This window comes from Trifolium pratense, linkage group LG3 (assembly GCF_020283565.1).
Source record: "Trifolium pratense cultivar HEN17-A07 linkage group LG3, ARS_RC_1.1, whole genome shotgun sequence".
Taxonomy (NCBI): Eukaryota; Viridiplantae; Streptophyta; class Magnoliopsida; order Fabales; family Fabaceae; genus Trifolium; species Trifolium pratense.
This window is the reverse complement of record NC_060061.1, coordinates 43,000,359-43,018,457: the sequence shown is the minus strand read 5'-3', so window position 1 is coordinate 43,018,457 and position 18,099 is coordinate 43,000,359. Positions and strand designations below refer to the sequence as shown.

At 31.5% G+C, this 18,099-nt stretch overlaps 1 protein-coding gene across 1 annotated transcript; it reads right to left on the bottom strand.

The window, feature by feature from the left end:
• Positions 1-1,924: 1,924 nt before the first annotated feature.
• LOC123912897 (cellulose synthase-like protein E1) lies at positions 1,925-16,813 on the bottom strand. The gene is made up of 8 exons (XM_045963482.1): positions 16,352-16,813; positions 15,434-15,752; positions 5,864-6,004; positions 5,634-5,768; positions 4,937-5,149; positions 4,233-4,457; positions 3,369-3,716; positions 1,925-2,636 (listed from the first exon to the last, which is right to left on the bottom strand). Exons 1-8 carry the CDS (start codon positions 16,645-16,647, stop codon positions 2,085-2,087), a joined length of 2,229 nt encoding a protein of 742 aa, XP_045819438.1. The 5' UTR covers positions 16,648-16,813; the 3' UTR covers positions 1,925-2,084.
• Positions 16,814-18,099: the final 1,286 nt, after the last annotated feature.

The window sequence follows — 18,099 nt, the reverse complement described above, 5'->3', positions numbered from 1 at the left end:
ACGAAAGAAAAGATGGGAGCAGTCTTCAATGTCCATAAAGCAAAAAATACAAGGGAGATCATGTGGATTGAATAGAATACCAATGTGGTTTAACGCTGCCCTCGTAGGTAATTTCTGCAATAATAACCTCCAGCTAAAAAAATTAACCTTCGTAGGAACATCATTTTTCCACAAATTATGAATGACGTCCAACACATTGGAATCCAAACTACCGAAGTTTCGAAATTCAAGCAACAAGATATAACAAGATTTTACTGAGAAAATACCAACTGAGTTCGGCACCCACCTCCACCTGTTAATACCATTCGGATGTAACGAGATACCTGTAAGCAAATTCTGAGGTTCAAGTAGCTGCCGATTTTCAATATCAGACAGTGTATCACACCATTGCCACATCCACACAGGATCCGCACCATTCCAATTCAACTTATCTGAAATCAAGGCATCCTGAAATGTTTCTTTAGCAAACAGATTTGGGAATAAAAGATTAAATGGTTGATTTCCAAACCACTTAAATTTCCAAAACCCAACGTTATCGTCATTACCAACACTGCAACCAATATTGAATTTGAACCAATCACCCTCACCCAATCTCCCAATAAATAAGATGTCAAACTTATTTGATACCGAAACTAGACCATTTATTAGTTTGGGTTAAATATATTTTTGATCCATATAGTTTCTCCGAATTTTCATTTTAGTCTCTGAAGATTTTTTTCCACACTTTTTAGTCCCTGAAGTTTTTCCCGTCAATGTTATTTTTTATTCTTTCACCATCTATACTCTTTTTTTTTTTTGGCGCTAGTAGTCTTAATTCATTTCATTAATAATAATAGGTTCAATACAAGGTGGACAATAATTATAAATTTGGGGACTAGCGATAAAATGAGTCGGTTGAGCTAAAGCGTGAGCTACTCGACTGGCTTGTCGCCAAACATAACTGACCTTACGGTGATCATTCACAAATAATAGGCTATGACACAAATCAATAGTGCTTCCAAACTCTGTCATGTTGACAGGCCTTGTGTGTAAAGCTTGCGCTACCTGGAGGCAGTCGGTTTCAATGACAATTTGAACATTCGCTAGCTGCGGTTGTTGTAACCAACTTAGAGCTTCCAACAGCCCTGTAGCTTCTGCTTCTGCGATGTCGGGTCTGCCGCGAAGACGTGTCGTAAATGCTTGTATGAATCTGCCTTGTTCATTTCGGTGGCATGCACCTGCAGTAAACATTTTGTTCTTTGTAACAAGCAGTGTCTATATTACATTTAAGTGTTCCTCTAGCAGGTTTAGTACAAATGTGGCCTGCCAATTCTGTATAGTAAGTAAACTTGGAAGATAAGTACACTTGGTGGCCGTAAGTATCTTACGGAAACACAGTCTTTCTCTAAGTGTTATCATTGGAACAAAAGTTGAATTATGGATGCAAATAACACAACTATGATGTAATTTTCTTGTGTTTCTTGCAAATGAATAAAACAAATCCAATTTATCTATCTTTTCACATCTATATCTTGTTTGATTTTTTCTTTCTTTTTCAGAACATCTATATTTTTTTTTATAGTGTATATATATATAACTTTCTATAAGTTGTAATTTAAATCTCCACCTCTAAAATTAATTTACCCCTTTAAAACAAGAATGGTGCTGGGAAGTTAACAATACCCGACGACATTCAGGGATGGATGTAGACTCATCGGGCGAATAATCATTCCGGTCCTGGGAGAGGTGGCGACCATTCTCAATAACTGGGCTGAGGGAAGTCTTATGAGTCACTAATACGACGACGACAAGGGGCCTTGATGTATCGGAGGGAGCAAAAAACAGGGTGAAACCAAACATACACTCAATACTTGAAATTTATATAAAAAAAAACACTTAAAAAATCTTAATTCCATAGAAAATAAAACTAAACAACACAATATGATAATGAAAACTAATACTCCCTTCAGACTTTTTTATAAGAGACAATTCACCTTTTTAGATAGACCAAATACATCAATTATTATTCAATAAATAGAAAGGTGAATTGTGGAGGGAGTAATACGTAATTGAAAGAGAGAATCAAATTATAATTCTTATTTTTGTCATACAAAGATGTAGGAGAGAAATAAAGCTAAAGCCAATGTTGATGATTTCAATGCAACTGAACTTGGCAATTTGCCACTATCTGTCCTTAAGAAAAGTCCTTGGTATAGAGGCAAATTAATGAGAACCAAAAAGCCACACAAAATAACTTGCAATCCCAATTTCTCATATGCTCCAAAGCCACCATCCCTTAATATTGCATCCTTCAACACATTAAGAAAACAAAATAAATTGAACAATGCTAGTGTTGCTAATATAGTGAACAATGGTGAGGATGTTCCAAACTCCATAATTTCTTTCTCATGGCGCTTAGAAACTTCTTCTTGTGAAACCTTAGCTGTGATTGTAAAAGCTGAATCAGAAAATCCAAAAAGCTTCAAGATTGTGTCACTTAATGCATATAGGTATGAGCTTGTCCTTTTGTACAGCCATATCCTTAGCTCATTCCACCAACCTTTAAATGTCCCTCCACAATATAGAAACTCCAATAAACTATAAATAGTTTCTCCAATTATTACATATGCAAAAGGTATGAACCAACAACTTGACATCTGAAAATGTAACAAATAACAATATTAATGCATATGCATGCTCAATGCAAGCTATGTGTTTGCTTAAAAAAATAAGCATTAAATGTACTTTTAGTCTCTATATTTTCACCGATACAAGATTTTGCACAATTTATTTCGAAATCTGATAATACAGTCCAACTAGTTTTTAGTCTTAAAGTATAGTTCAATATGAATGCCACATCATCAGAGAAGGTACTAGGAGTGGCCCATTTGGCCACGACACACCTCAAAAAATAGAAAATTTTCTAAAACGTCACAAAAAAACATCAAAATCATATGATGAGGAAATTTTTTGAAATTTAAAAATTTAATGACTATATTTTTGAATTTAGAAACTAGGGAAGCAAAATCGTGATTCAGCAAAAATAAAGTACCAAAATTAATAATGATAAAAATAAAAATATGTAAGTACAAAGTGGACATTTTTGGATTTGAATTTGCTATGGTTAAAAAACCCACGGTTTTTTTACATTAATTAATCTCAACCACTCATTTCACATTGGACGATTTAGATTATATATATACTAAAATGATCTTAATCATCCATTGAGATCAGACGCTTCACAATATAACTGCGTCAACGCAGTTACGGCAGCAAATCTGTTTCCGACATTTTTCTATCTACATCTCTATAAGTTATGATAAAATGGTTGTTATATATATTAGATTAGATTTAAATCTAAATACTCATTAAGGGAATTGTTTTGTTACCTTCGGAAACAAGGAGATGCCTTTAATGAGGTAAAATGAAGGGATGATGGAGTAATACAAAGTTGCTAAACAGTTAGCTGCCCATAAGCAATAAGAACAATATCCCATTTGTAGGCCCAAAGGAATCTTTCCAAAAGCATGCCATGCAGGACTATACTTAGAAAGCAAAATTTGAAAATCTCCTTCAGACCATCTCTTATGTTGAATTAGTACTTCAAGCAAACTTGTTGGAGCTATACCTAAGAAAGCCTTCCTTGGTGGATTATAGTACGCTGATTTCCATCCATTGATTTGCATAGATAACCCTGTTATAACATCTTCCACTGGACATCCATATTTCAAACCCATCTGCAATTCAAGAAAATGTTACTAAATTTGATCACAGAGTCATCGTTCTAAATTGTGGTCTGCAACCGTAATTGTGAGCCCAATGTAAATATTTTTGAGGTCTATTGTAACCACAAATGTGGCCATATGAGCACAGACACGGACAATGGACACGACACAGTGTCGACACTGATAATAATTTGAGAAAATAACATAATTCAACGTATTCATAAGTGTCGGTGTCATGTGTCCTGTCCAACACTGATGCGTGTTCGACACTGAAACACGCTTGATCTGAGGAGTGTCTGTGCTTCATAGACTATGAGTCACAGTTCAATTCATTTTTTTTAGGTGCAGTTTGGTTTATGTTTTTAAATTTTAACAATACTAATTGTGACTGCAATGTAGAACACATAATAATAATAATAATAATAATAATAATAATAATAATAATAATAATAATAATAATAATAATAATAATAATAATTGGAGGAGTGTGTGTTAGTGTGAGTGAGAGACAGAGTGTGTGTTGAAGACCTCTTTTCCCCATTGTGTATTTTCCTCATAGGAGCAGCTTGCAAGACCCTTTGATTTTTCTTCTAGTTCCTGCAAATTTCCTTCTGTGAATAAGTCATTTTCACTCTTCCACTTATGCTTATATTCACCACTGAACTTCATTCCACAAAGAGATTCTCTCTTGTGAAAGCAGCCAGTTCCTATGTACATAGGGCCACCACAACCATCTGCACCATGGAACTCCACCTTCACACATATACAATTTATCAACTATAGTGCTATTTATATGAAGTAAATAAATATGAACAACATTTTAGTACCATAAACATTGTAAACAATACTATCATGAATATTTTTTGTTAGGAAAATGTTAATGGTTAGTAAATTATATATGTTATAAGTCAGAGTTCGAATCTAGAACTTCATTCTCAAACTTCTTCGAGTTTCTCAACTCAACCACTTAAGTGAGATAGTTGCTCTTCGCCTCCGTAAATTGCTCACACTAGAAAAACACTACTAGAAGATATCTCCTGGTAAGATTTGCACTACCTGGAAATATATCTCCCTGTAGATGGGGGGACATGAGGGGATTCTGATAAATTTAGGAGGGCGAAGAGCAACCATCCTTAAGTATATATTAAAAACTTTTCATGAATTTGATACAATTAGTCTAGTAATTAAAATCTCTAACTTGTGTGACTTTTGATACAAGAAATATAACTCACCTCATTAATTGCTATCAGAGTATTTGCATATATATCATTCTTAGTGACATTCTCAAAGGTCTGTGGAGACTGCACAAAACCAATTTGATGGCCTTTCTTTTCATCCATGAAAAAACAGAGAACATCCCTTATAGATTCTGAATTGTTTGAGTACATGTCACAATCTACATTTAGAATGACTTTCCCTTTGCTGATAATAGAAGACACCCTTAACTACATTTTAAAAGTATATATTTAATTTTTGTCAAAAAAAAAAGTATATATTTAATATTATTGATACATTCCTCTTAACTTTCACAAATTTGCAATTTTGGCCTCCTAACTTTCATAATAGCACTTTTGGCCAAATAAACACACGTGACAAGTGACTCACATGTCACGTTAGTATGTCATGCCATATATGTTGACATAAAATGTATGTGAGTCATTTTCACGTGACAAGACATGCTGATGTGGCATGTGAGTCTTGTCACGTGTACGACTTGGTCAAAATCAATGACGGGTTGTGTTTTGTAAAAGGTGCCAAAAATACTATTATAAAAGGGGCGATTAAAAATGCAATTTAACATAAACACTAAAAGCATACAAGTTTATAATTCGTAGCGGCTACAAAAGAAATATAAAGATTTAAAATAAAATTTGAGATGATTTTTTGAATGAGAAAATTTGATATAATTATAGGACTAAAAATATGTACCAATGAATTCATAGCTCCAGCTTTGAAGTTGTGGTGATATTGAGGCCTCTTCTCACGTGATAGATACACCAAAGTTGGCAAAATGAAACCATGCACATCTTTAGAGTTATTAGGGTCCTTATTATGAAGTATTATCTAATAAAAAGAAAAATTAAAATAGATTATAAATAATCATGTAAGCATTTCATTTCATGTGTAACGATCACAAGACTAATAAATAATTAATTTACTTGAAGAATTGTGTCATGGTCACGTTTAGATGTATATGAATCCCATTGACAAAATCCTCCATGCTTTAAACGTGCTTCTTTTGGTACTCTTTTCAACTTTGTTGCATCCTCAATTCGTCTTTCCATTTCATTGTACAATTTCTGCATCATGCATGGGAAAAATTATCTTAGACATAGCAAGAAAAATTATCTTTACATGAAAAATTGTAAAACTTAGACATGTAGTTTTCATTAACTTTTTTTTTATTAGTAATTACAAAAAGAAACATGTTATATGTGCACAAATTTGACAATATGTGAGTATTGTTTTACCTCTCTGCAAAACAAAATTTTGCAATCCCCCGTAATACGAAGATTCTATCGTTTACCCCTGAAAATGGATTGAACATGTACTTGAATCCCAGGGTACATGGTTCGATTCCCATGGAAGACAAAAACTCTACTAGTGAGGGGAGTAGAGAAGATCCTGAGGTGACAGCGTCGGGACCGTAAGCATATTTAACACGTCTAAGATGGGGCCTTGAGCTGTTACAATATCCAGTTGACATCCAGGAGGTAAACGATGGAATCCTCATATTATAGGGAGAATTGCAAAAAACCATTTGAATAATATATGTTTTTATTTTTAATCTACGAATTTTTGGTCCATTTAAAATAAAAAATACAACTTTTTTGGTCGATAAACTCAACAGAACAGAGTCATACTAGCCGGTGTTCTAGATTAGCATTTTCGTTACTCCGTATTTTAATTATTTTGGTAGTAATTGAGAGAAAGTAATATAATAATATGTTTTTCGCTGTCTTTGTCTATCAAGATAATAATAATAATACTAATAATAGGTTAACCAAACTTATAAATAATTATAAATATAATTATTCTTAATGATAAAATATTCTATTCTATCACACCCTCGCAGTTGAAGCGGGAGGTTCTCGTACGCTTAGACTAGTTCGGAAATCATCAAAAAGAGCACGAGGTAGGCATTTGATGAAGATGTCAGCAATTTGGTGACGAGAAGGAACATTAAGGACGCATATTTGGCCACGAGCGACCTATTCCCAAACAAAGTGGATGTCTATCTCAATATGTTTAGTACGCTGATGTTGGATTGGATTACCAGAGAGATAAATGGCACCGGCATTATCACAGTACACCAAAGTAGTCTGAGAAAGTGGGAAGTGAAGCTCCAAGAGAAGGTGGCGAAGCCACCAAGATTTAGAAACTACATTAGCAACACCCTTGTACTCAGCTTCTGCATTGGAGCGAGAAAGTGTAGGTTGTCTCTTGGAAGACCAGGAAATGAGATTGTCACTAAGAAACACACAATAGCCGGAGGTAGAACGGCGGGTGCAGGGGCGCGCGGACCCAGACATAAATTACTAGTGGGGCTAAAAAGTTTAGGCACTAATGGAAAAAAATTATTTTGATATCTTAGTTAAACAACAAACAATATATGAGATTACTACTAATAGAACATCTATATCCAAAAAAAAGAGCAACAACAAATAAATAAACCAGAAAATTTCTATTCAAAAAAACGAAACCAACAAACTATATCCAAAAAATCACAAAATTTATATTCAAAAAACTAGCTGGACACCCGTGCGTCCGCACGGGAGTCGCGGCGTTGCCGCTCCTCACTTGATAACATAAAATAGTAATTTATTGAAGCCACTAGATTTGGTCTAGTGGCGAGGGGTTTGGCTAGTATGTTATAGGTCATGAGTTCGATTCCCACTCATTGTAAACAAAAAAAAAATAGTAATTTATTGGAAAGTAGATTAAAAGATTAAAAAAATAGAAAGATATAATATTTGGTAAAAAAATAGAAAAAGAACAACGGTAAAACTATATCACAAAAAAATCTTATGTCTCCGTATTAATATTTGAATATAAAGGATAATGTAGAAATTATGGAAAAATTGAAGTAACAATGTTTGTCACAAGAAAGGGGGGTTTGAATTGTGACCCTTTAAAAATTCAACTGCAAAACAATTTAAGCACAATAGCACACTACGATAGTAAATGGTTAGACTAACTGGAGAACGTTCTCCTCGAATGTAAGTGCAGTATAGTGATTCGTGTGAGTTAGTGTTTGCACAAATAAAAGAGTAAGGGAAGAGAAGATCACACAAAGAATTTATCCTGGTTCACCCCTTAATAGTATGGGCTACTCCAGTCCCCACTTGCGTGAGATTATCCACTATAATCTAGACCAAGATTACAGAAAACTTCCCTTTGATCTAAACCCAGATCAAAGACCCTTTATGATCTTAAACCAAGATCACAAAGTATCCAGCTATAACCAGCTGCTCTACCTCAATCAATTATACCCAATTGACTTGAGATAATCCTAAGGTTTTTTCAATGATTTCTTTGGATCTAAGCTTATACACCTAACTGGATGTGAAGCTTACAAATTGATACACTCAAAGTACTCTACAAATATATGATCCTAGATTTCTAAAGAGCTTTAGAGTAAGAGTGAAAAGGAGAGCTTGATTGCTTGATATGGAATGTATTAGATTGCTTTGTGTGCTTCAAGTTCTTGTTCTTCCAATTAAACCAACGTGTTATTTATAGATGGAGATGCTCCTTTGTTGCTTGGACATCACACATATACGTTGTGAGTGAGGAACTAGCCGTTGTGAGAGAAACAAAACAGCCCATGTGATTTTGTCTTTGAGATGCTTCAGGAGATCATTCTTCTAATGGTCTCTGACTGTCACATTGTACTTGTTGGTCAGAAATATTCTTCCACCAACTGTCAATGAGTTGTCTCTGAGTGTATATCCTTTGCAAATGTATTTCCCATGTGGGAAAATAAGATTTGAATTCATTTGGATAAGATTGCCACCTAAGTGCAGAAACTGGGAGATCATTCTCCAGGACGTTGGAGACCATTCTCTGAGATGGTGTGGATAAGGTCCAACGAAAATATAGCTGTTGCAAGTTGTTGCAAGTTGTCAACCAGCTGTAAACTCTTCATCAAAGGCATAGAGTAGCCACTGTTCACTTGTCCTTCAAAGGACACATGAATAGTGAGATAAGTACTATTTTATGGGAGAGTGTAGTCACCCATGTCATAAGCTTGTACTTTGGATCAGATATGAAACTTCCTTGCAAGCTGTATGTACTTGTTGCTGAGTTCTCATTGGTCTAGATTAACTTCTTTAATGATGTTCTTGGAGAACATAAAGCCTTGTTGCAAGATGTGAAGTTATTATTCCTTAAAGAAGCTTATTCGAGTAAGCTCAAGAACCAAAATCAATTCCTTGCCTTAAATGACTTATTTGCACTGTTATGATCCTTTAATAAGTCCAACTTAAAAGTTCTTTCTTGTCTTGTACCAGTTGACTTGAATAAGTGCTTATGCTTTAGAACACATAAGTCTGGAGACCAATCTGAGATCATTCTTTTGAGGCAGATTTGTCTAAAAGGTGCTTGATTCTTTTCTTATGAGTGAAACAAGGTTAATTTAATCCATTGCATCTGTTCTTAAATTAAATCACTCAAGAGCACTTGTTAGATCACAAAATGATCAGAATCAAATTAAAATTTAATTAAGGGTTATCTTTAAAACATCAAAATAGGATTTTGTCTCAACAAAAATAGGCTACCTTATTAATATATTAGTAAAAACATAGGCCTTGTAAAAACCACAAAAAAATTAGGTCCCTGTGTTAAATATATGAGTATAAATATATCCTTTTAAAATTATTAAAAAATAGGTTACCTTGTTAATATGTTAGTGAAAATATAGGTCTCACAGAAATCATCAAAATAATTCGGTCACCGTATTAAATATAAGTATAACCCGTAAAATTGTAAAACAAAATAGACAACTTAATTAATATATAAATAAAAGTATAAGCCCCGTAGAAATGACAAAAAAAAAAGTTTTCATATTAATATATGAGTATTTTATAGGTTCCGTAGATGTTATAAAAGAACGGACAAACGTATTAATATGAGTAGAAAACATAGGTCCCGCATAAACCACACAAAAGATCAGGTTATCGTATATTAATATATGAGTATAAATATAAGTTCACAAAAAATAGTTAAAAAACCGGAAATTTTATTAATAAGAGTAAAAACATAGGGCCTGCGTACGTGTATGATATAAACTGTTGTTGTTTTGTTTGGCACACCTTGTGCCAATCAGGACTCATTATTAATAATAAAATTCATTTTAGTTTGTTCAAAAAAAAAAAGGCACCGCAGAAATCACACAAAAGATTATATCCTTCTATTAATGCATGAGTATAAATATATGTCAAGAATGAGAAACTTTATTAATATATTAATAAAAAAATACATGTCTCGTAAAAATGAACAAAATAATTAGGTCCTTGTATTAATATTTGATCTAGTATAACCCGCAAAATTATAAAAAAATAAACAACTTTATTAATATATGATTAAAATTATAAGTCTCGTAGAAATCACAAAAAAAAGGTTGTCTTATTAATTCATGAGTATAAATATATATAGGTCCTACATAAATTATTAAAGAACATGAAATCTTATTAATAAGAGGAAAAACATATTTCACTTTTTGCTTTTTCATAGCCTCCCCACAACAACAACATAGTAAACCCTATTTTTTTCTTTTTATTCTTGTTCATCTTCCAAAGATGGGTGATTTTGGATAATTTTGATCTGAAATCAACCCCTTTTGATTGTTTTATATATTTGTTTTATGGCAAATGCTAAATAGTGCCCCCGGGCACTCTTTAAGCCCTTAAATAGTAAAATTTTTATAGTATTTTTATCGGAATGCATAAAATCAACGCATTGAAAATTGTAATGTTTAAATTTTTGAATAAAAAGTTTCTTTAAATGGAATGCTTAAAGAGTGTCCCGGGGGCACTCGTTAGCAAGACCCTTTTTTTTATTTAAATAAGTGATTTTCACACATTCTTATGTTTCATTTGAGTTTTCTTTTGTTGTTCTTGTCCGATGTTGTTTTAGTCCTGTCTTAGTGCAGAGTTTTTTGTCTTGAGTTCGCGTCTTGGTACGGTGTTCGGTTTAATTCCGTTGTAGTACGATGTTTATTTTGTTCAGATTTGCAGATTTGCTCCGATTCAGATTCAGTACAAATTCACACGTACTCTACTTACTTGAATAAATGAATATTGTTTGTTGAAAAAAGAGGAAAAACATAGGTCCCGTAGAATTCACACGAAAGATTATGTCCCCGTATTAATATATGTCTATAACTTGTAAAATTATAAAAAAAAAACAATAAACAACTTTACTAATATATGAGTAAAAATATAAGACCCATAGATATATCCAAAAAAATTAGGTTCCCGTATTAATATGAATATAACCCGTAAAATTATTAAAAAAAATAGGCATCATAATATTTTAGTCCGTTTTTTCTCCAATAATTTTCTTCCGCATAGAAAAATCTCATAAGAACGAAAGTCATATCTTTCCTGTTATATCTTTCTTGTGTGATTTGTTTATGGTTTTGTTTCTCTAACTCTTTGTAAACTTTTGTAGTATACCTTGGTACGTCTTGTGTTGGGGAGGTTGTCTATGTTAATATATATCATTTTGGTTTGTTAAAAAAAATATTAGTCCTTATATCAACAACAAAAAATCTTTCAAAAAAAAAAAATTCTAAAAAATGTCATTTATTTTTCAACTATTTTCAACTTTGTATTTAATTTTTACTTTTTTTTTAAGGGTAAATGATCATTTACCCCCTGCAAAATAAGCAAATTTTCGTTTACTCCCCTATGCAGATTTTTTTTCTGTTTACCCCCTTGTAAAAAATAGATTCCCTCATTTTGCCCCCTAGGTGTATAGCAGGACAAGTGACTATGCAAATTTGCTGATGTGGCTTGTATACGTGGAAAAAATTATTTATATTTTTTTTTTAATTCCACGTCAGATAATATTTTTTTCAAAAAAAAAATTAATTTTTTTCCTACAAAATTAAAAAATGATTTTTTTTTTCCAAAATAAAAAAAATCCTACAAAAGAAATTTAAATTTGTTTTCCTACAAAATAAAAAAAAACGAATTTTCTTATTTATTTTTTTTTCAAAAATAAAAAAAAATCCTACAAATCAATTTTTTTTCCTAACAAAATTTTAAAAAAATTTCCTACAAATAAATTTTTTTCCGTACAGAATTATTAGTTTTTCCTAAAATTAAAAAACAAATTTTCTTATTTTGCTCCCAAATAAAGTTTATTTCCAAAATAAAGCTTTTAAAGATTTATTTTCAAATCTTTTTGAATTAAAAAAAAATAGAATCTTCGCCGGAATCGTTTGCTTACACCGTCGTGATTGTATTTGTCGTCGTCTTCTATTTCGTTGTTGCCTTATGCTTCTTTCTATTTTTCTTGTTCTAGGGCAAATGATTTTGGTAGAAGAGAAAAACATGAATCAAACTTATTTTTTATTTTTTTTTTTTAATTCAAAAAGATTAACAACAAAAATAAAGTTTTGTTTTTAAAAAATAAAGATTATGTTTTTTTTAATTCAAAAAAATTTGAAAATAAATCTTTCAAATTTTTATTTTGGAAATAAACTTTATTTCGGAGTAAATCTTTATTTTGGGAGCAAAATAAGAAAATTATTTTATTTTATTTTATTTTTTTGAAAATTTTTCAAATTCGTGTAGGAATTTTTTAAAAAAAATTTAGGAAAAAATTTTTGGGGAAAAAAAATAAGAACATTCGTTTTTTTATTTTGAAGGAAAAATAATTATTTTTTATTTTAAAAAAATATTATCTAACGTGGAATTTAAAAAATAAATATAAATGATTTTTTTCCACGTGTACAAGCCACGTCAGCAGATTTGCACAGTCACATGTCCTGCTGTACACCCAGGGGGCAAAATGAGGGAATCTAAATTTTGCAGGGGGGTAAACAGAAAAAAAATCTGCATAGGGGGGTAAACGAAAATTTACTTATTTTGCACGGGGGTAAATGATCATTTACCCTTTTTTTTAAACTAAATGTATCATTCGCGCGCAATTGTTAAAAATAATCCTCTTGAGGTAACTGACAATTTTTATTGTTTTTGTCTCACCATTTTTTTACGGGAGTTTTTCAGTTTTTCTCCCACCATATTCTTGTATTAAATTAATTAAATTTATTGAGTTGAACTACAAATTGAAAATTAACTTAATTAAATATTGGATTGAAGTCCATAAATCAAGTTGAGTGAATCTAAAATAAGAAAACATAAACAATATTAATAAATGATAAAATTACACTAAAGAAAGGGTTGGACTCAAATAAAATATCATAAATAAATGGAAACAACACCATATACCTCTATATTGTAAAAACAAAACCATACATTTGTTGTTTTATTTGGTATAATGCACTTATGACGTTGAAATAAAGAATTTCATTGAATCCCTCCTTTTATTTGTACATGAATTTTACTCTCTTATTATAAAAAAGAAAAAAAAATAAACACTTCCCCTTTCTTCTTTTAACTTAACTCATATTGATTATATGTTGGTTCCAAAAATATAACAAATTAATTCATATGGCTTAGTGGTAAATGTAATAAGAAGTGTAACTAAAAGGTTAAGGGTTCGAATCCTACTAAGAAATTTTTTAGCATTTTTCTACTAACTTTTTTTAATAAAGACACAAAATAATCCTGAATTGATTATGTGTCAAGAAATGAAATAGGGGCAAATTGAGAATTTCATATGTATGTTCTTTTCTTATATAGTAGATTCATGCATATCATTATTATTTGATGCTTCGCAAAATACTACCTTGAACCAAAATATATAGAATCCAAAATTATACTAGCTTATCAATTAGCTTAAAACTTATTAATTTTTATTCCAATTTTACCTATATTATCTTACTTGAAAAAATTAAATATTAATTAAACATATATTTTTTATGTCATTATATGATAGTTCAATTGCTAATTTTACCCCATATACTACAAATATTTTCACTAATACTTAAACTAATATGTGTACGAGAGACTTACAATCATCAATAATAAACTCTAAACTGATATTTACATTAATATTTGTATGAATATGTATAAAGAATAATTTAAAATAATTTATAAAATAATTTATTTATTTTTTAAAAAAAATATAGGCTTGGGCTGGTGTGGCTATAGCCACACCATGCCTTGAACAGGTCCGCCCCTAGGCGGGTGTCAGGACATCCACCCCAATCAACATCGGTATAGGAGACCAATTTCTCAATAGGGGATGGATAAAGATGTAAACCATAATGTAAGCTGTCCTGAATATAACATAGAATGCGTTTGAGGACAGGCATGTGTTCGGTGCAAGGGACATGCATGTGAAGACAGACGTTGGACATCATAAGAGATGTCGGGACGGATGAAAGTAGGATACCACAAGGGGACGGTAGTCAACATGTTTTTAGAGAAAGATGGTAGTCAACATGTTAAAGGTGGGATTTTCAACTTGCTTATGTAATCCAATGTCATCCAACCCCAATTCTAGACAATTGATGTAATCCAATGTCATCCAACCCCCAATTGTAGGCAATGATAGTGAGGCACGTAAATACATTTTGGATTGCAATTTTGTTTTTGTTGGCTAGAATATAAGCAAAAATGGATAAAAATAACTTGATGTATTTGGTTAAAGATTTGAACCAAATACATTCATTTTTGTTGACTAATTTTTTATTATATTTTATGACAGAGGAAGTATATATATATAGGAGGTCGAAGCTCGAATACTGATTATCTCACTTATCCATCTTAAGAATAGAATTTCTGTTAACTAGACTACTTGATAAAAAAACGAATTTTAGTCATTTAATTTTTAAATGTATAGAATAATAGATATATTTGGTCTAAAAAATATACTAAATATATTAATCATTACATCAATTTAAAAAGTAAAATGTTTTTATATTAAAAATTAGAGGAGTAGCTTTTAATTTAAAAATTGGCTATACAGATTAAATATATGTATCAGAGTTTGAATTTTATTATCTATAAAAATTAATAAATAAATTTTTGTATATAATATAAATAAAAACTATTTATTTGCTTCTAATATGAACCACTTACATTCAAGACAAAATTTTATAAGTCAAAACAAATAACTTTTGTAGATATTTTATTCAAGATTTAATATTATAAAAGGAGTATCTTTGTGGGGGGTTTTATATCTGTTTTCTTGTGTAAGGGCTTCAAGTTTAACAAATTTAGTAGTACTTATTTTTATTTTATTTTTATAAGGAGTACACAATTACATAGATTAGTTCCTTCGAAGTATCTGAGATCTATTTAAAGGGTTGATTTCTCTCAACAAATATTTCTCCATACACACCGGTTAAGGATCAAACTCAAAATCAAATAGTTAAGGAGCCTAAATATCAATCACTTGTACCATACTATATTTATAGACATATCTTTAATTCTATAAAATTTATTGACTAAACTTTTTATATTAAACACTACTAAATTTGTTAAACTTGCAAAGTTAACCTAAGAAAACAAAAACAAAATTCCCCACAAAATACTACTTTTACTTATAATTTTGAAATTTGAAACAATATTGGGAGAGTTGTTACATACCTTAATAGCCACCAACTCATGACCAAGATTAGTGTCAGCTGAGTCAATGATAGTATTAAAATATGCAGCAGGTGACCTTGGTTCAATTTTGAACCTCTTGCAAAAAGGAATCCAACTCTTTGCAAAGTTAGAAGCCTCTAACAAAGCATAGAATGTTATTTCTGATCCACCATCATCAGATAAATACACACTAAGCTTCTCTGTTGGATAATCATAAGCCATAACAGATAACACTGTATTTATTACCATCATTGGTGGCTCTATTTCTGGATCTGCTGTGCATACAAATATGTCCACTTCTGGCAACATATGTTCATATCTGTTCAAAAATATATATAAAGTTTCATCATTTTCAATTCAAGTTATTTTTGTTATGTTCGACTAAAATTAAAATTGTAAAGTTAATAATTCACATTTTTATAAAAAACATATGGTGTCTCTACTCAAATCAACATGGATGAGATGAGACTGAGACTAACTAATCGGTCGAATCAGATAGAATTATATGAAATAATGACAAAACTTTTCCTTGAAGGCCATTGCATTCTTAAGAATAAAATTTGGATTCAAAATGACTTGTTAAATTGGAAGTGATTCATGTCATTTCATACCATAGTCACACGGTTCGCAAGTGTATGTTTGGTATTACGGTGTATATGTCAGAATCACGTTGATCTAAAGTGATTTTTCAAAAACTATGCTCTGTAGCTTCTACAAAATCACAATGAATCACCGTGATTCAGGCATGTTCACCGTGATACCAAACATAAGATAATTGTTAGTATTTTGTCGAAAATGAGCCGCCAAGCCAGTCAGATTAAAAAATAGTAATTTATAAAAATCAAGTATTGAAAATGAAGCAAATAAACTTAAATTCCAAATAAAACAGTGATAAGGTTGGATTAAAATAAAAAGGACCTTTGGGAGAGTCTGTTCTTGAAGGGATGTCTGAAGACAAGCTGGTTCCATCTGAAAGCTTGAGTGAGAATCCAATAGAAGCCAAACCATAGTTCTGCAGCAAGCAAACCAAGCCAAACCCATATTCCTCCATCTTCTTCTTCTTGTTGAGTATGGTTTGTGGTTATGATGTGATTGAATCTGTGGAGCCAGATTAAGCATATGGCTACAAATAATGAGATTGCAAAGAGCCTATAGACAACTCTTCCTCTACCCATTTTGGTTTCAAATAAGGGATAGTACTCGCCTCTGTCCATCACTACCAACTATGCAGCTCTGTTTGTTTCCTCTGCTTTTGATTGCCTTGCCTTATATATATGCCTCAATGGATATGGTTGTATTGAACTTTAAGATATATTGACTGAACCTTCATGTATGGTGAACTATATAGTCCAATCCGAAACACAAATTAGTAACATTTCTAATTGTGGCACATTGTGGTCACTCGTTATATGAGATTATGTGGTGGATGCTAATCGAGTTAATTTTCCACAGAATCAAACTTCACTAAATTTGGAGTTACACGGAGAGATTAATTATCATTTTAGTGAAGATCTGTCCAAATAAATTATTGTATGGAACTACTACTGATATTTTTGTCATATCTCTCACCCTGTAGCTCATTTTTTAATAATATTTACATGTCTGGAAAGCTAACAAAATTATCCTTGTTGTCATTTCAATTTCTTCAAATTTGGAGTTACGATGTGTTTGGTAGACGATGTTGAATTTGAATGTCAGAAGTAGATTTCTGTAAAATTAGTAATTTGACAGACCTTCACTAAAACGGTAATTAATCTCTCTTTGTAACTACAAGTTTATTGGGGTTTGATTCTGTGGAAATCTAACTCGATTACAGTCATTTCGGTATCCGTTTGGTGAATTATTGATCCAAATTGAGTTGTGTGCAAAACTTTGAAGTTGTTACTCGAAAGCAGATTTTGTGCAGAATTTTGGGTGACATACCTTCACTAAAACGGTAATTAATCTCTCTTTGTAACTCCAAATTTATTTTGGTTTGATTCCGTATAAAGCTAACTCGATTACGGTCATTTCGGTATCCATTTGGTGAATTATTGATCCAAATTGAGTTGTGTGGGAAGCTTTGAAGTTGTTACTCGAAAGCAGATTTTGTGCAGAATTTTGGAAGACATATCTTCACTAAAACGGTAATTAATCTCTCTTTGTAACTCCAAATTTAGTGGGGTTTAATTCTGTAGAAATCTAACTCGATTACGGTCATTTCAGTATCAGTTTGGTGAATTATTGATCTAAATTGAATTTTGTGGGAAGCTTTGAAGTTTAGACTCGAAAGCAGAATTTTAGGGAAGGCAAAATCCAAAAAATTATAAAACAAGGGGGTAAAAACCCACATTTTAAAACAAGGGGATAAAATTCCTATTTAATCAAAACAGGGGGTAAATCTGCATTTAAGCTTTCCATCTTTTATTTTGGAATGAGTTTAATCTCCCATTGTATATATCTTCATTTCTTTTTATTTATATATATTTATGAGTTAGCTGTTGGTATTTCAAGTGTGAATTTATAGTGAGAGGACCCATAAAACTAACACCTCATAGTTAAAAATGTAGTATTTAACTCACTTATATAATTATTTATAAACTTAATTTGAAATGTGGATGATCCTTCGGCTGCGTGTCCCCAAAACTAGCTAGTGACATAGTTGCCTTAAAATATCTTAAATTGAA

Coding starts and splice junctions, on each gene's coding strand:
- LOC123912897 (XM_045963482.1), bottom strand. CDS start 16,647: ATGGACAGAGGCGAGTACTATCCCTTATTTGAAACCAAAATGGGTAGA. Junction 5,150..5,633: donor CTGGAGCTATGAATTCATTG/GTACATATTTTT, acceptor TTTAAAATGTAG/TTAAGGGTGTCTTCTATTAT. Junction 2,637..3,368: donor GCATCTCCTTGTTTCCGAAG/GTAACAAAACAA, acceptor TTACATTTTCAG/ATGTCAAGTTGTTGGTTCAT.